Consider the following 21,778-nt stretch of genomic DNA (forward strand, 5'->3'; position numbering starts at 1 on the left):
AAGTTGATAAAAGTGAGTGTGGTAATTATCGGACGCTCCGAAAAGCGGATGAAGATTTGGCAAGATGCTGCCCAGAGAAATTGCTTAAGGTATCGTTCTGGGTACCCGGCCGACTGACCGTATTTCACACAGCTAGTCTATACGAAAAATGTGGTTCAATACCGCTCTCTGGGGGCTATATTGAAAGAATGGTTGAGGTGGTTAGGGCACGTGGTGCGGATGAAGGATGACAGATTGCCGAAGATTGTTCTTTTCGGCCAACCATCTGGGGCTAAACGGAAAGCAGGTCCTTCCCCCGTCTGGGGTGGGAGGACGTCATAAAGAAAGATTTAAAGGAAATAGGAACTTCGTGGGCGGGTGTAAAAAGGGAGGCTTTGAGTAGATTGGGATGGAGGAGGAGCGTGCGTAGCTCTGGTGGCCTCAGGCGGCTTGGTGCAGCGGTGAGTTGTTAGTAGTAGTAATTGTAGTAGGTAGGAATAAGTGAAGATGAAAGGGTGACACTGGGTAACGAATGGGTAACGCTGGGTAACGATTCATCAGGTGGACAACTTCACTTGCCTTGATAGTAATATTAGTAAAGATGGATAGTTCTATTAGTAAGTTACTAATAGTAAAGATTGAAAAAAATCTAAATGTTTCTACTTTCATAAATTTAATAAATTAAATAATATTAACATTTTGATTACTATATAACAGTATATGTATATTAAACTAAAAATGAACATTCATTTGTATTTTTTCAGTATAGTGCAAATTATGTTCTGGCCTTTGGAAGGCATTGGAGTTTTGAGCCCAACTTATTCTGATTTCTGCTCGTTTTGAGTTTGCTTCGGTTATTTATTGCAATTTCTAATCGTTTTGGGTTTCATTTATTAATCGATGTTGATTTGAGGTAGTTTCACGCATGGTAGATTATTTGATTTGATTTTTGCTAATTTTTTTTAATGGAGTTCTTTACTTTTCTTTGAAAAACTTATTTTGTGGAAAATTATCTTTTGGTTAATTTTTGTTCGTTTTATATTGACATAGTCTTTTCAGGGAAAAAGAAAATAATACTTTAAATCTTTTCGTTTTTTTAAGACTTTATAGTTTCGCCTACTATTTGCATGCTGGAGAAAAATTTTCAGCAATTTTTAATAATATACACCCTTATAAAAATAGTGACACAAATAGTATTGTTTAGTTTAGTTTCATAGCTCCTCTAGTCGACCTGAAATGGAAAACTTGTAACCATTCGCAAAAAAAATCTATTTACTTTCTTTTATAGTTGGGATACACTTACGCTATTTTGATTTGGTTTAGTTTTAAGAGCAGAAGTAGCCCCAAAAGTTTGAACATAATACCCTCAGCCGTTTTGGGATACTGCTGAGATGCCTTAATGGGAATTAGCATCAACACTGTGCATTTTGATTTAGTCTTAAGGCACTATTTAGTTTTTAAACCTAATGGGCAAATGAGAGGGTGAGCATGGGAGAGGGATTAGTTGCTCTCCAGTTACTTTCAACAATTAAAAAGGGCATCAGCCCTTTCTATTTTCAATCGAGTGAGCCCTTTTTGAATTTGATACGACAACTCCTTTGATTCGAAGTGCCCTGGTCTAAACAACAACAACAACAAATAATAATACATTATACCCACATCGATCTTTACTATAAAAATTTCAAGCCTTTCAATCACTTTCAACTATTAAAAAGGGTACTAGCTCTTTTGATTTCCAATCGAATGAGCCCTTTCTGAGTTTCTACGAAAACACTTTCTATAAACACCTTATATGCCCCTAAGGCATAAATTACAACCCTTACCCTAAGGGCAATTAGGGTGAGTGTCATCCTCTAAGACCTAATTTCCAGAACTTTCGACTACGTTAAACAAAATGGCTATCTCAAAATTTAGATTACGTGTGTTCGGGGAAATGGTGGGCATGAGAGGGGCGTTAATCTATCTCCAATCACTTTCAACAATAATAAAATGCCCTAGCCCTTTTAATTTCCAATCAAATGAGCCATTTTGAAGTTTCTACGACAACGCTTTCAATAAAAACCTCATATGATACAAAAGGCATAAATTAAAACCCTAGCCCTGAGGGATGGAAGGGGGGGGGTGTAATCCTCAAAGACCCAATTTCCAGAACTTTCTTCTAAGTTAAACAAAATAGCTATCCGAAAATTTTGATTGGATGTGTTTAGGGGAATGATGGGCGTGAGAGGGGGTTAGTTACCCTCTAATCACTTTTGACTATTAAAAAGAGCACTAGCCCTCTCAATTTCTAATTGAATCTGCCCTTTTTGAAGTTTATACGACAACTCTGTCTATAAAAATCTCATATGCCCCAAGGGCATAACTTACTGCCTTTGCCTGGAGGGCTCTGTGGGTTTGTCATCCTTAAATACATAACTTACAGAACTTTCAACAAAGTTGAATTAAATGGCTATCGCATCAAACATTGATTTAATGTTTTTGTAGAAATGGTAGTTGTGAAAGGTGGGTTAATTACTCCACTCACTTTTAACTATTAATAAGGGCAATTTCAATATCCAATCAAATGAGCCCTTTTTGAAATTTCTATAACAACTTTCTATATAAACTTTATACTTCCCCAGGGCATAACCTACAGCCCTTGCACTGAGGGTCCTGAGGGGGTTATCATCCTAAAAGACCTAATTTGCAGACCTTTCAACTACGTTGAACAAAATGGATATCTCAAAATTTTGATTGAATGTGTTTGGGAAAATGGTGGGCGTGAGAGGGGCAATAGTTGTCCTTCAATCACTTTTGACTATTAAAAAGGGCACTAGCCCTTTTGAATTTTCTTTGATAGCTTGGTGACACTTACGCTATTTTGACTTGGTTATGTTTTAAGAGCAGAAGTAGCCCCGAAAGTTGAACATGGTACCCTCAGTCGTTTTGGGATACTGCTAAGATGCCTTATTGAGAATTAGCATTAACACAGTGCATTTTGATTTAATCTTAATGCAACAATTAGTTTTTAAACATAATGAACAAATGCGAGGGTGGGCGCGGAGGGGGATTTGTTGCCCTCCAAGCACTTTCGACTATTAAAAAGGGCATTAGCCCTTTCTATTTTCAATCGAATGAGCCCCTTTTCGAAGTTTCTGCGACAAATCCTTCGATTCGAAGTGCCCTGGTCTAAACAACAAGAACAACAAAAAAATAATACATTATATCCACATCGATCTTTACTATAAAAATTTCAATTCTTCCAATCACTTTCGACTATTAAAAAGGGCACTAGGCCTTTCTATTTTCAATCGAATGAGCCCTTTTTGAATTTCTACGACACCACTTTCTATAAACACCTTATATGCCCACAAGGCATAAATTACGACCCTTACCCTAAGGGCTATTAGGGCGGTTATCATCCTTTAATATCTTATTTCAAGAACTTTCAACTACGTTAAACAAAATGGCTATCTCAAAATTTTGATTGGATGTGTTTGAGAAAATGGTGGGCGTGAGAGGTGCGTTAGTCACTCTCCAATCCCTTTCAACAATAAAAAAAAATGCCCTAGCTCTTTTAATTTTAAATTAAATGAGCACTTTTGAAGTTTCTACGACAACACTTTCAATAAAAACCTTATATGTCGGTGAAAACCTTTCCCCCCCTCCTGATGGCGAATTTCAAAAACTTTCTTCTACGTTGGGGAAATGGTGGGCGTGAGAGGCTATTTAATTACTCCAATCACTTTTGACTATTAAAAAGGGCAATTTCATTTTTCAATCAAATGAGCCCTTTTTAAAATTTCTGCAACAACTTTCTATATGAACCTTATTTTACCCCAGGGTATAACTTACAGCCCTTGCACTGAGGGCTCTGAGGGGGTTATCACCCTAAAAAACCTAAATTGTAGAACTTTCTACTACGTTTATCAAAATGGATATTTCAAAATTTTTGTTGGATGTGTTTGGGAAATTGATGGGCGAGAGAGGGGGTTAGTTGCCCTTCAATCACTTTCGACTATTAAATAGGACACTAGCATTTTCAATTTCCAATTAAATAAGCCCTTTTGAAGTTTCTATAATATCACTTTCTATAAAAACCTTATAGGCTCCCAGGGCATAACTTACAACCCTTGCCATGATGGCTGTGGGGGGGGGGGTTGTCATCCTTAAAGACCTAATTTCTAAAACTTGCAACTACGTTGAATCAAATGCCTATATAAAAATGTTGATTGGATGTGTTTGGGGAAAAGGTGGGCGTGAGAGGGGGGTTAGACGCCCTCAAATCACACTCGACTATTAAAAAAGGCAAAAGCCCTTTGAAATTCCAATCGAATGAGCCCCTTTTCAGGTTTCTACGACGAAGATTTCATTGAAAACCTTATATACCTCCAGAGCATAATTTATAACCCTCGCCCTGAAGACTGTGGGGAAGTATCCTGCTCAAAGGTATAATTTCCTGAACTTTAAACTGCGTGAAACAAAATGGCTATCTCAAAATTTTGATTGGATGTGTATGGGGAAATGGAGGGCGTGGAAGGGGTGTTAGTTGCCTTCCAATCACTTTCGACTATCAAAAAGGGAAAAAGCCACTCTAATTTCCAATTGAATAAGCCCTTTACGAAGTTTCTGCGACAACTTTTTCGATACGAAGTGCCCTGGCCTAAGGGAAAAAATAATAAATGATACATAGTGCCAACATCGTTTTATGTGCCCCATGGCTATAACTTAAAACTCTTGCCCTGAGGGTTGTGGGGGAGTTTCCTCCTCAATAACATATCTTCTATCTGGAAATTAACTACGCTGAACAAAATGGCTATCTCAAAAATTTGACTGGATGTGTTTGAGGAAATGGTGGGCGTGGAAGGGGTGTTAGTTGCCTTCCAATCATTTTCGACTATTAAAAAGGGCACAAGCCACTCCAATTTTCAATCGAAAGAGCCCTTTTCGAAGTTTCTACGACGACTCATTCGCTACGAAGTGACCTGGTCTAAAACCAAGAAGAAAAAAAATTCTTACTAAAATTTACGTTTTTTACTTAGGCAGCGCTATTGCGCTGCCTATAATTCAGTATTTATTTATCAATTAGAAAAGCTTTACAACATACATAAGCGCATAATGCTCGTGTGAGCTAACAAATGGCCATACTTATGTCTTGCAAAAGGGGCATTACAGTGAACAATACAAAAAAAGAACCGCATCCAAAATTTTATTCAATCTGAGTATCATTTATCAACATATCAACTACCAGTAAACCCTCCTAATTGCCAAAGTCCTGAGACTTAGTCTCTAATACCTGAAGCATTCAAAGTTATAATTTGAATATATAGTTGGGCTACTGAATCGCCAGGTCCTTTCCCGTTGAACACTCGAATAACTTTATCCTGAGGTTTTATTATCTGGTCATCCACAAATAGGAATGTCCCAAGCCACATTGAAGAGTAACTTCAATGACAAAGTTGTAACACATTTGAAGCTCTTATATGGTTCAAATTTTTCTGTAAACAAGCCATTTCAAACTAAAACTCATGCCCGCACTTGCAATATTACACAAACACTCTTTTGGCAAGTTGGAGGTAAATAGTTTATTTAATTTAATCCTAAATTCTTCACAATATATGTATAAATTTTTGACTTAACACCCTAAACTGCTCCTAAGATATTGCAGATAAGTACTGACTATAATATAAAAAAAGAGGATGCGTTTTTTGGTTTGACATTAACTAAGTTTCAACTTAATAGTTTTTCTTCTTCTTGAGATATTGTCATTAAACATTTAAAATAAGCTTTAAATTATAAAACCAGAATTTTAAATCAAAATTACACATTTTTAATTGGTTTTTTATTAACCCTAGAAAGACAAGCTTCCCAAAAAGTTACGTAAATTGTAAGCTTTCGTAGAATACTATTTGAAGAAACATTGACTTTTAAAATTCATCATTTAAGTATATTTTAAAAGTAAGTTGGAGTTATCAAAAGCAGATATCCAAATAATGTCTTCAGTAACAAAAAATATTGGTGTCATATCTTGCAGTCACGTGATATGCATGACTTCGTATGTTGTTCACAACACAACACATTTTTTTTAAGTGGCTGCCAAAATTGGGTAGTCATTTGACGAGTGCACACTGGGCAAAGGCTGCAGGTCAGTCTTTTCCCTTTCATAGACGTGATTAAACATTTTTCTCCTTTCACCTCCATTGTTCGACTGACATTGAGTCTGAACTCTTTGAAGAGAATATTCACAAAGCCCTTTTGTGAATGTGGTTTTCCACCAGATTTGGAGATAGTAAAGGAATAGATGACATAAGTGTTGATGCACTCGATGTTGATCAACCCACAAGACATGCACATGGACTACATGTTCGTCTTCCGAGCGGTTGATTTTAAACTACACAGTAGGTTATATATTTCAACAAAGCCTTTGGTGTTATTATAGTAGTCAATTGTCTCATGCTTCTGGATTGGATATGTGATAAAGGTACCGTCATGGCAAGTTGACCGAAACAAAACCATTTTTGATGGCTTAGCAAGATCAGACACTAGAGTCAGCTCCTGATTGAAACAAAACATTCAGGTTCGTGTATTTCTCCCTTTGCTCAAAAGCAGCTCTTCCAAAACATCCCGATTGTTTTTTCGTACATTCCCACCTGTCGTCAGACAATACGGCTCTTTCAAAATGTCTTCATTAAATGCAATCGATGTAAACCTATTGTCAAGCGTGATATTTTGTTATTTCCCCAGATTGGGGAAAAAATAGGTTAAATCGAAAAATAACCAAATTCAGCATTTTTATATGCTATACCTGACGAAATTTACTATAAAGCTTGTAAACAACGTTAGGGAACTGATATGACCAAATAGTTCCAAGAGGCTTAGTATTTACACAATTTTAATCAAAAAATCAGTTTTCCTGAACAGGTAAAGAAGTTAAGGAGATGGTAAGCTTTCGTAAATTTTACGTCTCACCTTTAATATCTCCCCAACCAGTTCAGATAACAAAACGCCGATGATGGCACAACCACTGTCTAATGATTATATTAGCATATGTGGGAGGTAGGTTTGCGTAATGCTTCCGTTTCCATGGTAACCGTGAAAACGTGTTTTGGGTCGTAAAATTGACGAATGCTTACCAATCTAGGGTTAAAATAATATATTTTTGGCAAGAATTACCATAGTGCTAGTTTTGCATGGAGTTTGAGAGGGTAAGGTAAGTGTACAATGATAGATTCGCGCCAAGCAAACTAGGTGTCACGAATCCAAAAGTTAGCGTCTACCACAGAACAGAAATAGAAGAAGGACTGTCAGATGAAATTTATTCTCCCTTGATTTATTTTCTTTTTTTCATTTCGTATTGTGTAAAGTGTTTAAAGATAAATGTATACCACCATTTTTTGAATAATGATTTAGTTCATTACTCCTGGAAAAAAAATTGCTATAGAAAACTTCGGGCCGGCCAATACAGCCCTTACTTTTATATTGTTTAGTTTTTTGCCAACATTATAAAAGAATATCCTAAAATATGTTTCCAGACTACTTAAAACACGTTTATTATCGCCTTTTGCAAAAATTTTCAGGGGAAGGTGTCTGAAAGTACAACGCTCACCACAGACGTGGACTCCACGTTGCTCCTCATTCTAAAAAATGAAAATAGGCACATACTTTCATATAGCTTCGTTGACTCTAGTCTAATTTGTGTCGCGGAATATCTCGAAGGTCTCAATATACCACTTTTACCTGTTCCTGAGATATTGGAGTCTTTTTCACAAAATATTTGCACACATTCTCTTGTGTTTCAGGTCAAAATTCCAAAAAACACACCCAAATATTAGCTTTCATAAATATAGTGGAGATGCATGCATTTCATATTGTGGATGCAAGTTGTGATATCTGATTCAGTTAAACATCCTTTTAATCTATTCCTGAAAATTTCACCTTCATACTCTTAGCCTTTCAAGACTCCAGGATCAAATTTGTCTCCCTCCAAAAGATTATTACGATATATTAAAAAAAAACTTTATATTTTACAGTCCCTGTCCCAAGAGCTTTGGATAGTATTATTTCTTGTGGTACTTTTATTTGGTTTTTTTATTGTGTCATTCGTAAAAATATATTTTCTAGGTGTCTTCTAGGGAAATTTATTACAGAGTATGTGCTTTGGGTTGCCAACTGACTAACCGTATCTAAAACAGTAGGCTGTATAAAGCTTCTGTTTTAATCTCACTTTCTATGTCAAAAATGAGTAAAAGGATGATTATGCTAGGACACGTTCTGTGATTTTGGGATGAAAGATTTAAAAGTCCTCATTGGCTACCGTTCAACCGAAAAGCAGTCAAAGGTCAAATAATCATGTTCCTTAGTTGGGGTAGGAGGATGTCGTAAGGAACAAGTTAAAAGAAATTGGAATTTCCTAGAAGGTTAAGAGGAAGGGTTTGAATAAATTTCAATTGAGGATGAACATGCTTAGCTATGTTGACCAATATTCACTTGGTATCAAAGTGTGTTGTTCGTAGTAGTATTAGATGGATGTTCATATTTGAAAAGGAATGAAAACCTTTTGAATGCACCTAAGTTATTCACCAGACTAGAGACCTTGATGTTAAAATGGGGATTCAACAATGACCAGGAAAGTTGCTTAACACCACACTCCCGGCATATCTGTTGACTGAAATCTCAGGCATACGAAAATTTCTGGGTCCTGCCAAAACCCGAATTTGAAAGACCAAAAATTCGAATTTACCCACTTTATGAAGGGATCCTTAACAACAATGCATGTAAGGTAAATGATTTCAATGAATTGCTAGATTCGTTGCCACAAGATATTTATGCTTTCTTCAAGGGTATCAAAGCAAAGTGATGTAGCTATTTGAATTTAAACCATCTTAGTTTTCTTCAAAAAACAGAATGATTATTTTTAAAATAAATTCGCTGGTTTTGAATCTGATACCTATTGCCTACGATGTTATTATGCCCAAAATGCCATAAAAACCGATCGTTTGCCCTTAAGGACTTATGCAAATTTTGATTTCTCTTAACTGTAATAAACTTGTGCATACCTCGTAAATGTTTCATCTTCAATGAAAGTCAGTTCAAAAACCCATCATAAAGCAAATGGAAGCCTTGCACAACTTTTATGAGCTTTTTACAACACTTCAAACTGCTTATGGTAATTAAACGTTATACCTAGGTAAAAAGATTGTTTTGTGAGTCATGTGGAGTTTATTAGTTTTATCTTAAAAATTGCACCAACAAAATCATTTTTTATCTTCTCTTGATGAAGATAAAAAATGATCTTCTTCTCTTGATTGAATTGATCTTCTTCTTTTCTTCTCTTGATTGAAGAAATCATTTTTTACTTTTCCTTTAAACGAGGTGTACAAGCGGCAGCCACGATATTTCGTGATGAATTCTTATAAGAAAATTAAAAAAAAATCCATTATTTGTAGTACTATTAGAATTTAAAAGGGCAAATAACATATAACACATAATGTAAGACACTAACGATGAGATAGATATGACAAAGAACATTCTTAAAAAATATTGGTAAGTAACTATATTATTTTGGAAAAATCAAAACTCCTTTTACAAAAGGTACAGAAATAATTGAAAGCCTAACCGTGTCAATTTTAAAATAATAAAAGTCCACCTCAATCCCAAACTAGTTAGTCTTAGCTTTGTGATCCTCTTACAACTATAAGGAGATTAGAGATGAGATTCAGTATCAATTAAAAATTAACAGTTTTCTAATTTCAAGAGCTCTAACTTGACCATATTAATCTAAGATCTTTAGCACTTCAACATAACAGTTTAATATCTAATAGTCAAATTTCAATATATCTAATTTAACAAAATTTAATCAAGCCTCAGAAGAATAAATTAGGTTAAATGAAGCTCTGAAATAATTGTCTATACAAAAAAAGTTTCATAAGCACAATAAAAAAGGTTTATAAACACTACTTACATCTCTAGGAAAGAATATGCTAGGACACGGTTTTACTACCACTCGAACTTAAAAGCTGAATTTCAGGTTTTTCCTTACTTTTAAAATTGTTGGCTGTTTCATTATTTTGGAGTTGATCTAGAATTTTTTTTTACTGAATATGGCAAGAAACACCCAACAGATGTGTCACAATTTCTTCCAATTCACAAAGAGGACACTAGAATTTTAAATATTAACATTAGTGATTCCTTCCTAAGAATTTCAAACTATCAGCTCTTATGGCTTACTCCATAGAAAAGAACAAACCAAACAAAGATACTTAAACATGTTATAAAACTTTATGGAAAATGTAAAATACACCTTTTTTAAGATAGGAGCTGCTTTATTCTAAAAAATGGTTTTTGTATGGCTGAATGTAATGGATCATTTTTTTAAAATATTTTTCTATTATTTGGGTTGCGTTCCCCCTATTAAATGATTTATTATTTGTTCCTGGGTCTCTTGATTTTTGGCTACTAACTGCAGAATTGATGAATTTTAGACCAATTATAAGCATCAAAAAATCAGGAGAATTAGAAATATCGCCAAGCCTCAAACAATGTTTTGAAAGAGATATCGGCTTAAAAGAGCAGTACCTTGGTACATGACCTTCACATGGTTCAATTACAAGGATATTTTTTTAAAGGGGTTTTCCCGGGTTTTTTTTGCCCTTTGTTTTTAGGGCAGTAGCGGGCTGGTCGTTTATTTGTCTTTTTGTAGAGAAGGAGAAAGAGTGAAGGAGAAAAAACTGTATTTAAAAGGAGGATGAGTAAGAGGTTGAAACTGACGCAGTGGAAACGATAGAGGGATAAAGAGAAAAAAGTATGAAAAAGAGAGGGATAGAGAAGCAGAAAAGAAAGTAAGCAAAAACAGAGAAACTTAAACATTGTCGTAAGTATCAGTTATCTTGGACAATTTTATGATGAGGGTTTTCTGGAGATACTGCCATTATTATGAAGTTGAATTAAAAGCTACATTTTGTTAATAATGTCACTATTATGCATTGTAGTTTATGCGTTTGATCAAAATAAATAGTAGAATATCACTAAATACCAAGTTGACAAAAGGATTAAAATAAACTTCACTTGCTGTTTAGAAGAAATAATACAAGACGAAAGATTTTAGCATTGAAAAAAAAAACGTTTTTTTTCACCTAATTTTTTCATCATTGGTTCATGCAAGGCAGCTTTTTTATGATGTTAGGTTATTTTCTACTTGTCATTTTTACTAATCTTGTGTAATTTATCAGCATTTTCTTTTGCTTTTTAATTCATAAGCTAAGGCCCTTAGACCCAGTTTCATAACCAATTTTCTTCTATTTGTACTAAAAGATGATATATACTATGGTACATATTATTTTTACTTACAGGGTAACCAGGAGGATAGTCTCCAATCCTAGTTTCGGGATTTTTAATCCTGTAACTTCTGAACATTGTTCTATAGTAAGAATTTTGATTGTAAGCTATTCCAATTATTTGTTCCTTATTCATCTTTTCAAATTGATTGTAAAGCTCAAGAAATGGAGCTCTGAATTCTGTGTCAATGTCAAGAGCAATGGCTTTTTCATATGTGAAGATCTTATGGTAAAGAAATCGTAAGTGAAACGTAACGTCTCCTTCTTTTGAAAAATCATCATCATTCCCGATAAAGTGTCTTGACCTGGATATGACAACGTCGTAGATTTTTTGTATTTTTTCCAATGTCTTTAACTCATATGTAATCTAAAAATGATGGAACTAGATAAAACAAAACATAGTCTTCAAATTGTCTCACAAATCTGTAATGTTAACTTGCAAGATAAAGAAATAGTCTTTGTTGATTGTATTGTAAAATCAAAGTTTTTTTAAAGCAACTGATCTTTAAAAAACACTTCAAAAGTTTATAATTTTAACTCTCCACGTGCCACCATGTATTAGTTTTTGAGGAAGAAATTGTTGGACTAATAGTATCACGTAAAATTAAAATAACGATGAAATTAAACCCCGAGATAAATCATTACTGGCAGGCAAAATCTAAAGACTAATATTATTTTCTTTTAATATACTCTCCGACTGACAAACTTAGAAAATGAAAAACAAAATCGGCTAAATATTATTCAGGTTTTACATGGTGATATGGCTTTAGAGATGATAACGGCTGTAATTTTATAATTTTCAGCTGTAAAAAAAATTATGTTGTTTTACAGTTTTGAAAAAACTGTGTATTAGAGTTAGCTTAGTTTTTGCGTTTAAAATTTAATTTCTAAATCAAAAAGTTTTTTTTTTAGATTTCCAAAAAGTAAATTTACCACAACTACAGCAATAATATACAATTTTGTTACAACTTTATTTTCATGCCTCAATACCAAGATTTTAGGTCTTCTTAGAGTTAATAATTTTCCAACCTCCAGCTCTTCTTATTTTTAATAATATGGATACTACTTTGATTGTAACTGTAATTAGTTGTGACCGCGACACTGATAGGTCAAACTCTGAATCATTGCAACTCCGACCACTAGCGATTCTTACTGCGACTAATTACGACTGTGACACTGACTATCTATGATTCTGATTATAACAAAACCGGTGACCATGACTCCTCCTCCTGGTAACAAATGAAAGAAGATTTATAATCAGATAAATGAACAATGACTGCAAGCTGGTGGTCAAGAGGAAGAATCAATAAAATCTCAAAATGTGTGAGAGAGTTAAAAGTTAAGTTTCAGAACATACTGAGCCAGATACTTTAAATAGCTTTAAGGCAAAACGCCTACCTCCTTATCTTGTTTAAATACCAACAGCAGTACTGATAAAAATTTTGAAATAATACTTAATTCTAAGTGATCTATAGGTCAAATTTCCTTGCCCTTGGTTATAAGATGCCCCCCAGCCTCATGAAAAAGGGATGTAAATTCTGCAGCTTACTAACTGTTTATTTACAGGATGAATTATTTGGAAAATGGGAAGTATTTCATCCTTGGTGTGTCCTAAAAGATTTCAGGAATTTAAGTGAAACTTCAGATAACATTTAAGATGCTAAAACTTATTAAAAGACACTATGTCCATCCATGGCAAAACAGTTATAAGTGTAATTTCTTAGGAACAGCCAATGCTACTAACTTAAAACTTTCAGGTAGACCACTCTTTCTGTAACAACTTGAGACTGCGATTTTTTTTTCATTCACTAATTGTGACTACTTGCAACTGAGACTCCATGAATATTTTACCGAGACTACCCGAGAATAGAAATTGAACCTTTTTGTAATTTTAACTACTTTTAAAGTTTATATATATTACATTAGACTACTATTGAGACTGCTCAGTTTCAGTTCCCTGGACACATGGACAGGGATTCCACTCAATTAAAAAAACACAAAGCACCTACAGATTTGCTTAAATATATTTAATTTTCCACACTACAGCTAGTAAAAACCAATATAGAAGTCGCAAATAAAACAGTTTAAAGATTCAAGAATGAGGACAACTGAGTGATGTCCCTGATGTATTTCCATTTTATTCTTCCATTTTCAGTCATATACGATATTTTAATCTTTCTCGTAAATGTAACAGAACTCTTGATGCAACTTGAAATTTAATTCAAGATTGGATATATTTATTCTTAAGTGAAAACCTCGGTAGGAGTAAAAATATGTTGAACTACTTTAAAACCACGACAATCATTAGAAAAATATAACTTTTAAAGAAACTTTCGGAAAGCAAAGTAAAGAGCAATATAATACTCAAGACAAATAAAGTCAAGTAATTAAATATTTTAGTTTTAAAACGAACAGAAATTCGTATAGAAGAATAAATGAAACCCAAAACAAACAAAGATAGAAAAGGTTATCAATTTATATTAAAATGCAATTTACATTAGTATAGATGAATAAATTAGTTTAAAGTAAGAAAGCAATAGAGGAAAGGATTTTATAAATGAAAAAATAAAATCAAATAGGTGAGAAAACAAGAAATTTGATCATTCAGCGGTGGAATATCAAGACGAATATACAAATCCATAAGAAAGATATTCCGTTACGTCCTATCGTAGCATGTTATAGTTCTCCACATAAAGATATAGGAAAGTTTATAGTCACCATTTTTATGCATTTTTTAAGCACACAGACCTCTTATACAAAGAAAATCCATTGATCTTGTTAACAAGTTAAAACATCGAAGTATAACAGAAAAACCATCTTATCTAGTTTTGATGAGGTTTCCATGTACACTTCATGCGATGTCTATAAATACGAGCAGACCTTAGAAAGAAAATGAGAAAAAAATTCTGCTTGGTCAGATTACTAAACCTTGGAAATTGATACAATAATGACGCCTGTTCATCATTGCAAAAAGTTCTCTTAGTATTTTAAGTTCCGAGAACTTTTTTCCTTCAAATCATGGGCCTATCCATGGGCACTGTTTTTTCTCCTTATTTGGAAATTTTTTACATTTTTTTCATAGAATAATCTGCTTTGAATAGCTTTCACTTGCAACACTCTCTCTGGTTTCGCTTCATTGATGATATTCTTTCTGTTTGGGAATATAGAAAAGACTCTCTGGCAGATTTTTGGCACATTTGAACATTTTTCGATTCGAATCTTTGATTCACCATAGAACTAGAAGATTTATGAAAACTTTCTTTTTTGGATGTTTTAAATATAAGAAATACTCTTAGCCTTGAATTTTCTATATATAGAAAGCAGAGTCATAGTAGTTGGTATCCACATGTCTCGTCAAATGACCCTTCTTCTGTGAAAAGAGGGGGTAAATATTTCTTTTGTCGACAGAGTTTAAAAATTATATCGTCGTAATCATCTAAATTCTGAATTAAATTATGTTAGAGATATTCTATTCTGCAATGGTTATCCAGTAAACCTTATTGAAAAGACCTTTGATAGATGATTAAAAAAGGTAATGCAGAAGGACAGGGAGCCCTCGCCCCTGTTTAATTTAGTCCAGCAATTGGGAACAAAGCGTTCACCATTTTACCATACATCTCAAAACTCACTGACAAACGTGGAAAATTTAAAAAAAAAACATAATCTCTCCGTTTCGTTCAAAACAGAACAAAAAGTTGAAAACTTTTTCAACTCAGGAAAGGACAAAACAAACCTTACAATGGGTAGTGGTGTCTAAAGAGTCCCGTGGTCATGTGGAAAACTTTACATTGGTTGGACCCGTTAGCAACTAAGGGAACAGTTGCATGAATACAAAATGTCAATATATAAGTCCCTGAGCTTTGAAAATAAAAACAAAATTGATAAGTTTGATTCAGCTTGGTCCTGCATATTTACTAAAACCTTGAACATTTAGTTCTTTTTGAAGAAGCAATTTAGAGGAATCTTCTAAGGGAGCATTTGAGATATAAGAAAATACATAAACAGAAATTTGGCGCTCAATCAATTAGAAATTGAAAGTTCTAGTGCTGTTATAGGATTATAAAGTTAGTGCAGGGTAACAAAACCTTCCCCCATCCACGTCCTTTATTTCCAGACAAATGTCCAATCAAAATTTGAAATAAGCATGTTCTTTAGCACAGTTTGAAGGTTCTTAACTAAATCTTTGGGGATATCAACCCCTGGCCTCAAGGCAAGGGCTATAGATAAGGCTAGTTGCCCATTGATCTTAAGCAAGGCTTCTATGGAAGAGTTGGTTTTAGAAATTTCCAAGGAGACCCATTTCATTGAAAACTGAAAGTTGTAGTTTTAAGGATTTTATGGTAGAGGCTATCGTATAAGCTTTGGAGGAGGCCCATTTAATTATAAATTAAAAGTTCTTGCTACTTTTTTTTTATATTCAAAAGTGAGAAGGGGCAACAAAGCACCCCCCCCCCTACTAAGCCTTTTTTACCAAAAATGCAAACAATCAAATTTTTAGATACTCATTTTATTGAAAATAGTCTGAACATTGTATTACATGCATCAAGTGTTGACACAGCACATCAAAGTCAGGGGGCAAGGGTTGCAGGCTTTGTCCCAGGGGAAATAAAATTTTTACTTAGGTTGGTATTTTCTATTTCTTATTTTAAGAGTCAAAAGTAAATAGAAAGCAACAAACTCTCTTCCCCGACACCTTTCATTTTCAAAATTACATTTGATGAAAATGTTTAGACAGCTATTAGGTTTACAATATATGAAAAGCCTAATTATTACTCTTTTGGGAAATCAACCACCTCTCCCCTAAAAGCCCTCAGGGCAAGAAATGGGAGATAGGTAATTTGTCCATTGTTTAAATATCGTATATGTAACGAAGAGAGGTTGGCATGTACGTCGTTTACTTTGCAAAATAAGGAAGAGCCCATAAGAAAACGTTGAGGGGAGATTTGAACTAAAGCAAAAGAGTGTGTGTGCACAGGGATAGTCAAAAGGGTGTAACTTAGGAATGACTGAGAAAATAAATTTTTTACTTAGATTGATATTTTCTATTTCCTTTTTAAGGGTCACAAGTAATTACAAGGCCACCAACTCCTGTCCCCTACACCTTTCATTTCAAAAACACATTTTATGAAAATGTTGGGACAACTATTTGGTTCAGCATATTTGAAAGGCCCAATTAGCATTCTTTTGGGAAATCAACCCCTTCCCCCCTAAAAGCCCTCAGGACGAAAAATGGAAGATAGAAATTTGTCCATTATTTAAATATGGTATATGCAATTGAGAAAGGATCATATGTATGTCGTTTACTTTCCAAAATTAAGAAGAGCCCTTAAGAAAATTTTGAGAGGAAACTTGAACTAAAGGAAAACTCTGTGTGTGTATAAGGATCGTCAAAAGGGTGTAAGTTAAGAATGACTGAGTATATATATTTGGAGAATTCAAGAAATGGTAAAAGAGATGATCGATTCACCAAAACGCCAATATATGCACAATACTACAACTAACTTACTTAGAATTAGGACTTCCCACGCCGGTCAGCACATAAGGTGGCACAGATGCCTCTCTACGATGACCTCTCTAGCGTCTGGGCAAAGATACTCAAAGGATGTTCTTGAAAGTGCTGCGTCTTTTTCTAGGCATCACCCAAGTATACCCTCATGTCATCCGTACTGTCGAAGTCCTGGTGAAGTCCAACACCAATCATCATGAGGCAGACGATTATTGAACATTCTAACCATGTGTCCCCATTATCGTCCTCTGCTTATGATTTCATCAGTAACGGGTGGCTGTTCAGTCTTCTTTATAATGAATGAGTTGGTGATTTAGTTAACCCACTTGATACCAAGAATCCGTCAAAGGCAATTACTTTCAAAACTTTCAATCCTTTTCTCTAGATGTTTTATCAGTGCCCAGCTTTCAGAACCATACATTAGTATTGATAGGATGTTACAATTAAAGAGCCTCAATTCCAGAATCAAAGAGAAAGTGGTACATCTCCAAACGTTTCTTAACTTATCAAACAAGCTCCCTCTACACTTGGTCCGTGTGGTAATTTCATACTCGGGGCTTCCATCGGTGTGCACTAGACTCCCAATATATATATTCATGTTTATCTCTTTAATTTCTTTTGCTTTATCTGTCAGTGGCAGAACAGGTGGCTTATTCACATTATTGTGAGTGGTTTTATCTTTTGAGTACTTATTGCCAAACCTGTTCGATCACCTACTTTCAAGAGCTCATTTATGTGGTACTAAGGCTCCTCTTTTAAGCGGAAAATGAGAGTTATATCGTCTGCGACGTCAGCGTTAAATAAAGTACCATTTTTATTCAACTGGGTGCCACCAATGAAGTTGCACATTCGCTGGATAAAATCAAAGAGCATTGTAAACAGTACTGGGGACGAAATACAACCATGCCTAAAGCCTGAAATGACGTTGAACCTCTCCTTCAAGTCCCTATCATCAGTTTGAACAGCACACATTTGCTTGCCATTATAATTCTGACAATATAATATAATTATAATTCTTTGTTAAAATGTCATTATATCGCCATTATAATTTTGACAATGTTATCAGGAAAGCCATAGTAGCACAATACTTTCCACATTGAATCTCTATGGAGTGAGTCGAAAGTCTTCGCGGAATGGATGAAAATAATTTTGATTTAAGTCTGCCATTCATTTGATTCTTCAATAAGTATTATGAGACTAAGGATCAAGTCAGTGCATGACCTGCATGGTCGGAAGCCATGCGGTTAATCTCTGAGTGTGGCTTCAACTTTTGTCTGGATATTATTCAAAAGTACTGGGCAGAGAACTTTGCTTTCTACAGACTTAGGGTGATACCTCACCAATTGTTGTAATCAGCAGTTCTACCCTTATTAAATAGATTTACTACCACCGCTTTCTTCCATTTTGTGGGACTATCCTCAGTGTCCCATATCTGCATTAACACTTGGTGCAGCGGGTCAGCTCTAGCACCGTATTTCACTTGTTCAGGATGTATACCATTAATACCATTAACACTGCTTTTCCATTCTTTAGTTAACTTAGTACTGTCTGTACTTCATTTTAAATAATTGGCTCTCCTCTTATGTCTAATTGGAAAAGGATTTGACCATCTGGGAGGTGTGCAGGATCTGCAGGAGGATCGAAGTTTAAAATTTTGTGAAAAAACTCTTTCCATCTCTTATCGATTTCATCTTTGCACTTTAGCAGTCGTCTCAATTTACTCTCAATTACAATGGCAGGCATTTTTAAATATCCTATTATGTATTTTGCTATACAATAAACTACCCTGCTATCACCTTTACTAGCAGTAGCTTATACTTTGGTGGTGGCTTTTGCCTTAAGGAAGCAACGAAAATCTGCTCTAGTTCAGCTTTTTAAAGCCTTGTTGATTTTTATAGCCTTCTTGTCACTTATTCCTTAGATAGTCCTTAGATTAAGAGGTGGCACCAAGGTCGCAGAAGTCTAGTTGAACGTTTGCCTCTTTCCTCACCGACATTATTTTCCAAGAAGAATCACTTATCTAATGTTCTCTTTTCCTTTTAGCTACACCAACAGTCGCATTAGCTACACTTTGTACATTTTCCACAAACTTGGTCCATCTTTCACCAACAGGTGCTATCCTCTCCCCAGAAATAAAGGTAGAAAGCTTATTGGATACGCATTGACAATAATTTTGTCAAATGTATTTGTCCCTTAGCTTCTGCACATCAAATACTCTAAGAGTTTTTTTTATATTTTATGAAAGTTTTTGGCTTCAGCTTGAAACCTGCTATCACTAGTTGGTGATCAGGGAACAAATCAGAACCACGAAAGGAATGTACGTCTTCCAAACATGGTATTTGTCACCTCCTGATCAAAAAGTGGTCAATTTGGCTTCTTGTCATTTCATCAGAGGAAGCCCAAGTATACTTGTTAATTTCTCGGTGGGGAAACCACGAGACACCAATAATTAATCCATGGCTAGCACACATATCTCTCAATTACACACCATTATCATTTATGACACCCAAACCATGTTTTCCATCTTTTCTGGTCCATAGCTATGGCTATTACCAGCTTTAGCAATAAAATCACCACATTTGACTAAAATGTCGTGCTCAGGTACAGGAACTGACCTACTGCAACTAAAACTAAAACAATCAATACCAATACTACTACCATTACTACTCCTCCTACTGCTATCAATAAAACTACTGCTTCAGTAGTTATTACTACCAAAGCTGAGGATATTGAAAGGAACATCTTAGAAAATATAGGAAAGAAATTTGAAGTAAATCATTAAAGTAATCAAAAGTTGAGGGAATTTGAAACTGACCAAAAGGCAACATAGTCAGGTTACTACTGGAATTAAATATGCTTTTACTAATGTTGCTACTATTTTTATTAATTCAGACCTACTGCTGCTACTACTGCTTCTACCACAACTGTTGCTTTTATGATGCTAGTGTTATTAAGGATAAGCCTATGGAAGTAAAAATTCGAGAGAATATTGAGGAGAAACTTGAACTTAGTCAAAATTTACTATGTTTATACACAGTACTGAAAGGGCGTATCAGAAATAATTTTAAAACAGCTTACCGTATCAAGATGATACACTTGGAGCAATAATAGGGGGGTGCTAAGCTTACAAAAAGACAATATTTAAACACTACTTTTTCTATTTATACTAATCTTCTTATCATTGTTGCTTATACTAGGACAACCCCCTTACTGCTACTTCTGCTCCTACTAATACCACTACATCTATGATACTGTTACTATTATAACCAAGTGTATGGAAGTAAAAATTTTAGAGATATTGAGGGAAAATTTGAATTAAATAAAAAACAAGCACTACGTGTATGGAAATTTTAAAAAAGAGCATTGTTTAGAATTAATTTTGGCATTAAGTTTGAACTTCTATAGAATGTTTACAGGGAAGGATTTATTGACCAAAAGTAATATGAGCTACTGCTAAAACTAATACTATTACTACTTTAACTGCTGCTGCTTCTAAAATATCTGCAAATAAAGTACTGCAACCTCCGCTTCAGTGGTATCTACTTGTAATGCTAAAATAAATATAATGAAATTAACGTCAAAGGGGGGGGGGGTGGTCGAAAGAGTGCATCAGCAATATTTTTTTTAAGGCTCTATATCAAGATGTAATTCTAAGATTTCACGGGTAGAATGTTCAACTGATCAAAATACAACATTTAAGTGTAACTATTGCTATTAATACTGCTGCTACTACTTCTACTGCTACTACTAAAACAACACTATTCCTACTGCTACTATTTCTCGTACTACTACCAGTACTACCATGAAAGTTGCATTATTAAGGCTAAATATTTAGATATAAAAATTTACGAGAATTTTAAGGGAATATTAGATCTAAATCCCAACAACTACATGCATGTCTGTCGTCAAAAGCGAGCATCAAAGTGAGAATTTTGGGAATTAGGTTGAAACTGTCAGAGAAGGTTTAAAGGGAAATATCAATTGACCAAAAGACAATAAGTACAAGTTAAATATAACACTGCTACCACTGTTAATTTTAATAACACAACATGTACACACAAAACTCAAAATTCATGTAGAAATAACGGCTGATTGTATAAAGTTGAAACTTACAGAACTTGTCTAGAGGAATGTTTAAAAGATCAAAAGGAAATATCTTAACCCATTAGAACCCATCTTTCCCATTTGGAAAGTCCAATTTCTTTTTACCCACCAATTAAAATTTTGGGCAAGTTTTCAGCTTTCCATGAAAATACAAGGTTAGCCAGAACTCTCTACGAATTTTATATTGCAAAATTAGAATGAGATGAGTTTTCAGGATTCTTGGAAATCTAGCTACAAGTTAATTTTTTTTTAATCGTTATTTCTTGGTTGAATAAATGTAATTCATTCAACTTTAAATTAGCAGCGGTAGCAGTGTTACTAGTAACTTGTACATATTGCCTTTTAGTTAATTGATATTTCGCTTTAAATATTCTCAGACCGTTTCACCTAATAGCCGAATTCCTCCTTGTGATATTTTCTTTTGACAATACACATGCATATAGTTGTTGGGATTTAGATCAAATATTCCCTCAATATTCTCATTAATTTTTATCTTCAAATATTTAGTCTTAATAACGATACTATCATGGCAGTACTAGTAGTAGTCAGAGAAATAGTACCAGTAGTGATGGTGTTGTTTTAGTAGTAGTAGTAGTAGTAGTAGTAGTAGTAGTAGTAGCAGAAGTGTTAACGGCAATATTTGCATTTGAATGTTGTCTTTTGGTCAGTTGAACTTTCTGCTCGTAAAATCTCAGAAGTTTCATCTTGATATGGTATCGTTGAAAAAAAATTGCTGATGCACCCTTTTGCCCCCCCCCCCCTTTTTGACGGTTTTTCATTTTATTACTTTTAGCCTTGCAAGTAGATACCACTGAAGCAGTTGTTGAAGTACTTGATTAGCAGAAATTTTAGAAGCAGCAGCAGTTAAAGTAGCAAT

At 34.4% G+C, this 21,778-nt stretch overlaps 1 protein-coding gene across 2 annotated transcripts in view; it reads right to left on the reverse strand.

Moving 5' to 3' along the window:
- LOC148938343 (xyloside xylosyltransferase 1-like) overlaps positions 1-21,778 on the reverse strand; it is a 114,372-nt gene that overhangs the window by 17,891 nt on the left and 74,703 nt on the right. For both annotated transcript variants that reach the window (XM_089107874.1, XM_089107873.1), the window contains one exon: positions 11,305-11,658. In XM_089107874.1, the coding sequence (XP_088964000.1) occupies positions 11,305-11,658 (354 nt within the window). The remainder of the gene's footprint in view (positions 1-11,304; positions 11,659-21,778) is intronic.

The sequence above is a fragment of the Artemia sp. Qi Xiang Cuo genome, unplaced genomic scaffold (genome assembly GCF_049724085.1).
Source record: "Artemia sp. Qi Xiang Cuo unplaced genomic scaffold, ASM4972408v1 HiC_scaffold_3386, whole genome shotgun sequence".
Classification (NCBI taxonomy): Eukaryota; Metazoa; Arthropoda; class Branchiopoda; order Anostraca; family Artemiidae; genus Artemia; species Artemia sp. Qi Xiang Cuo.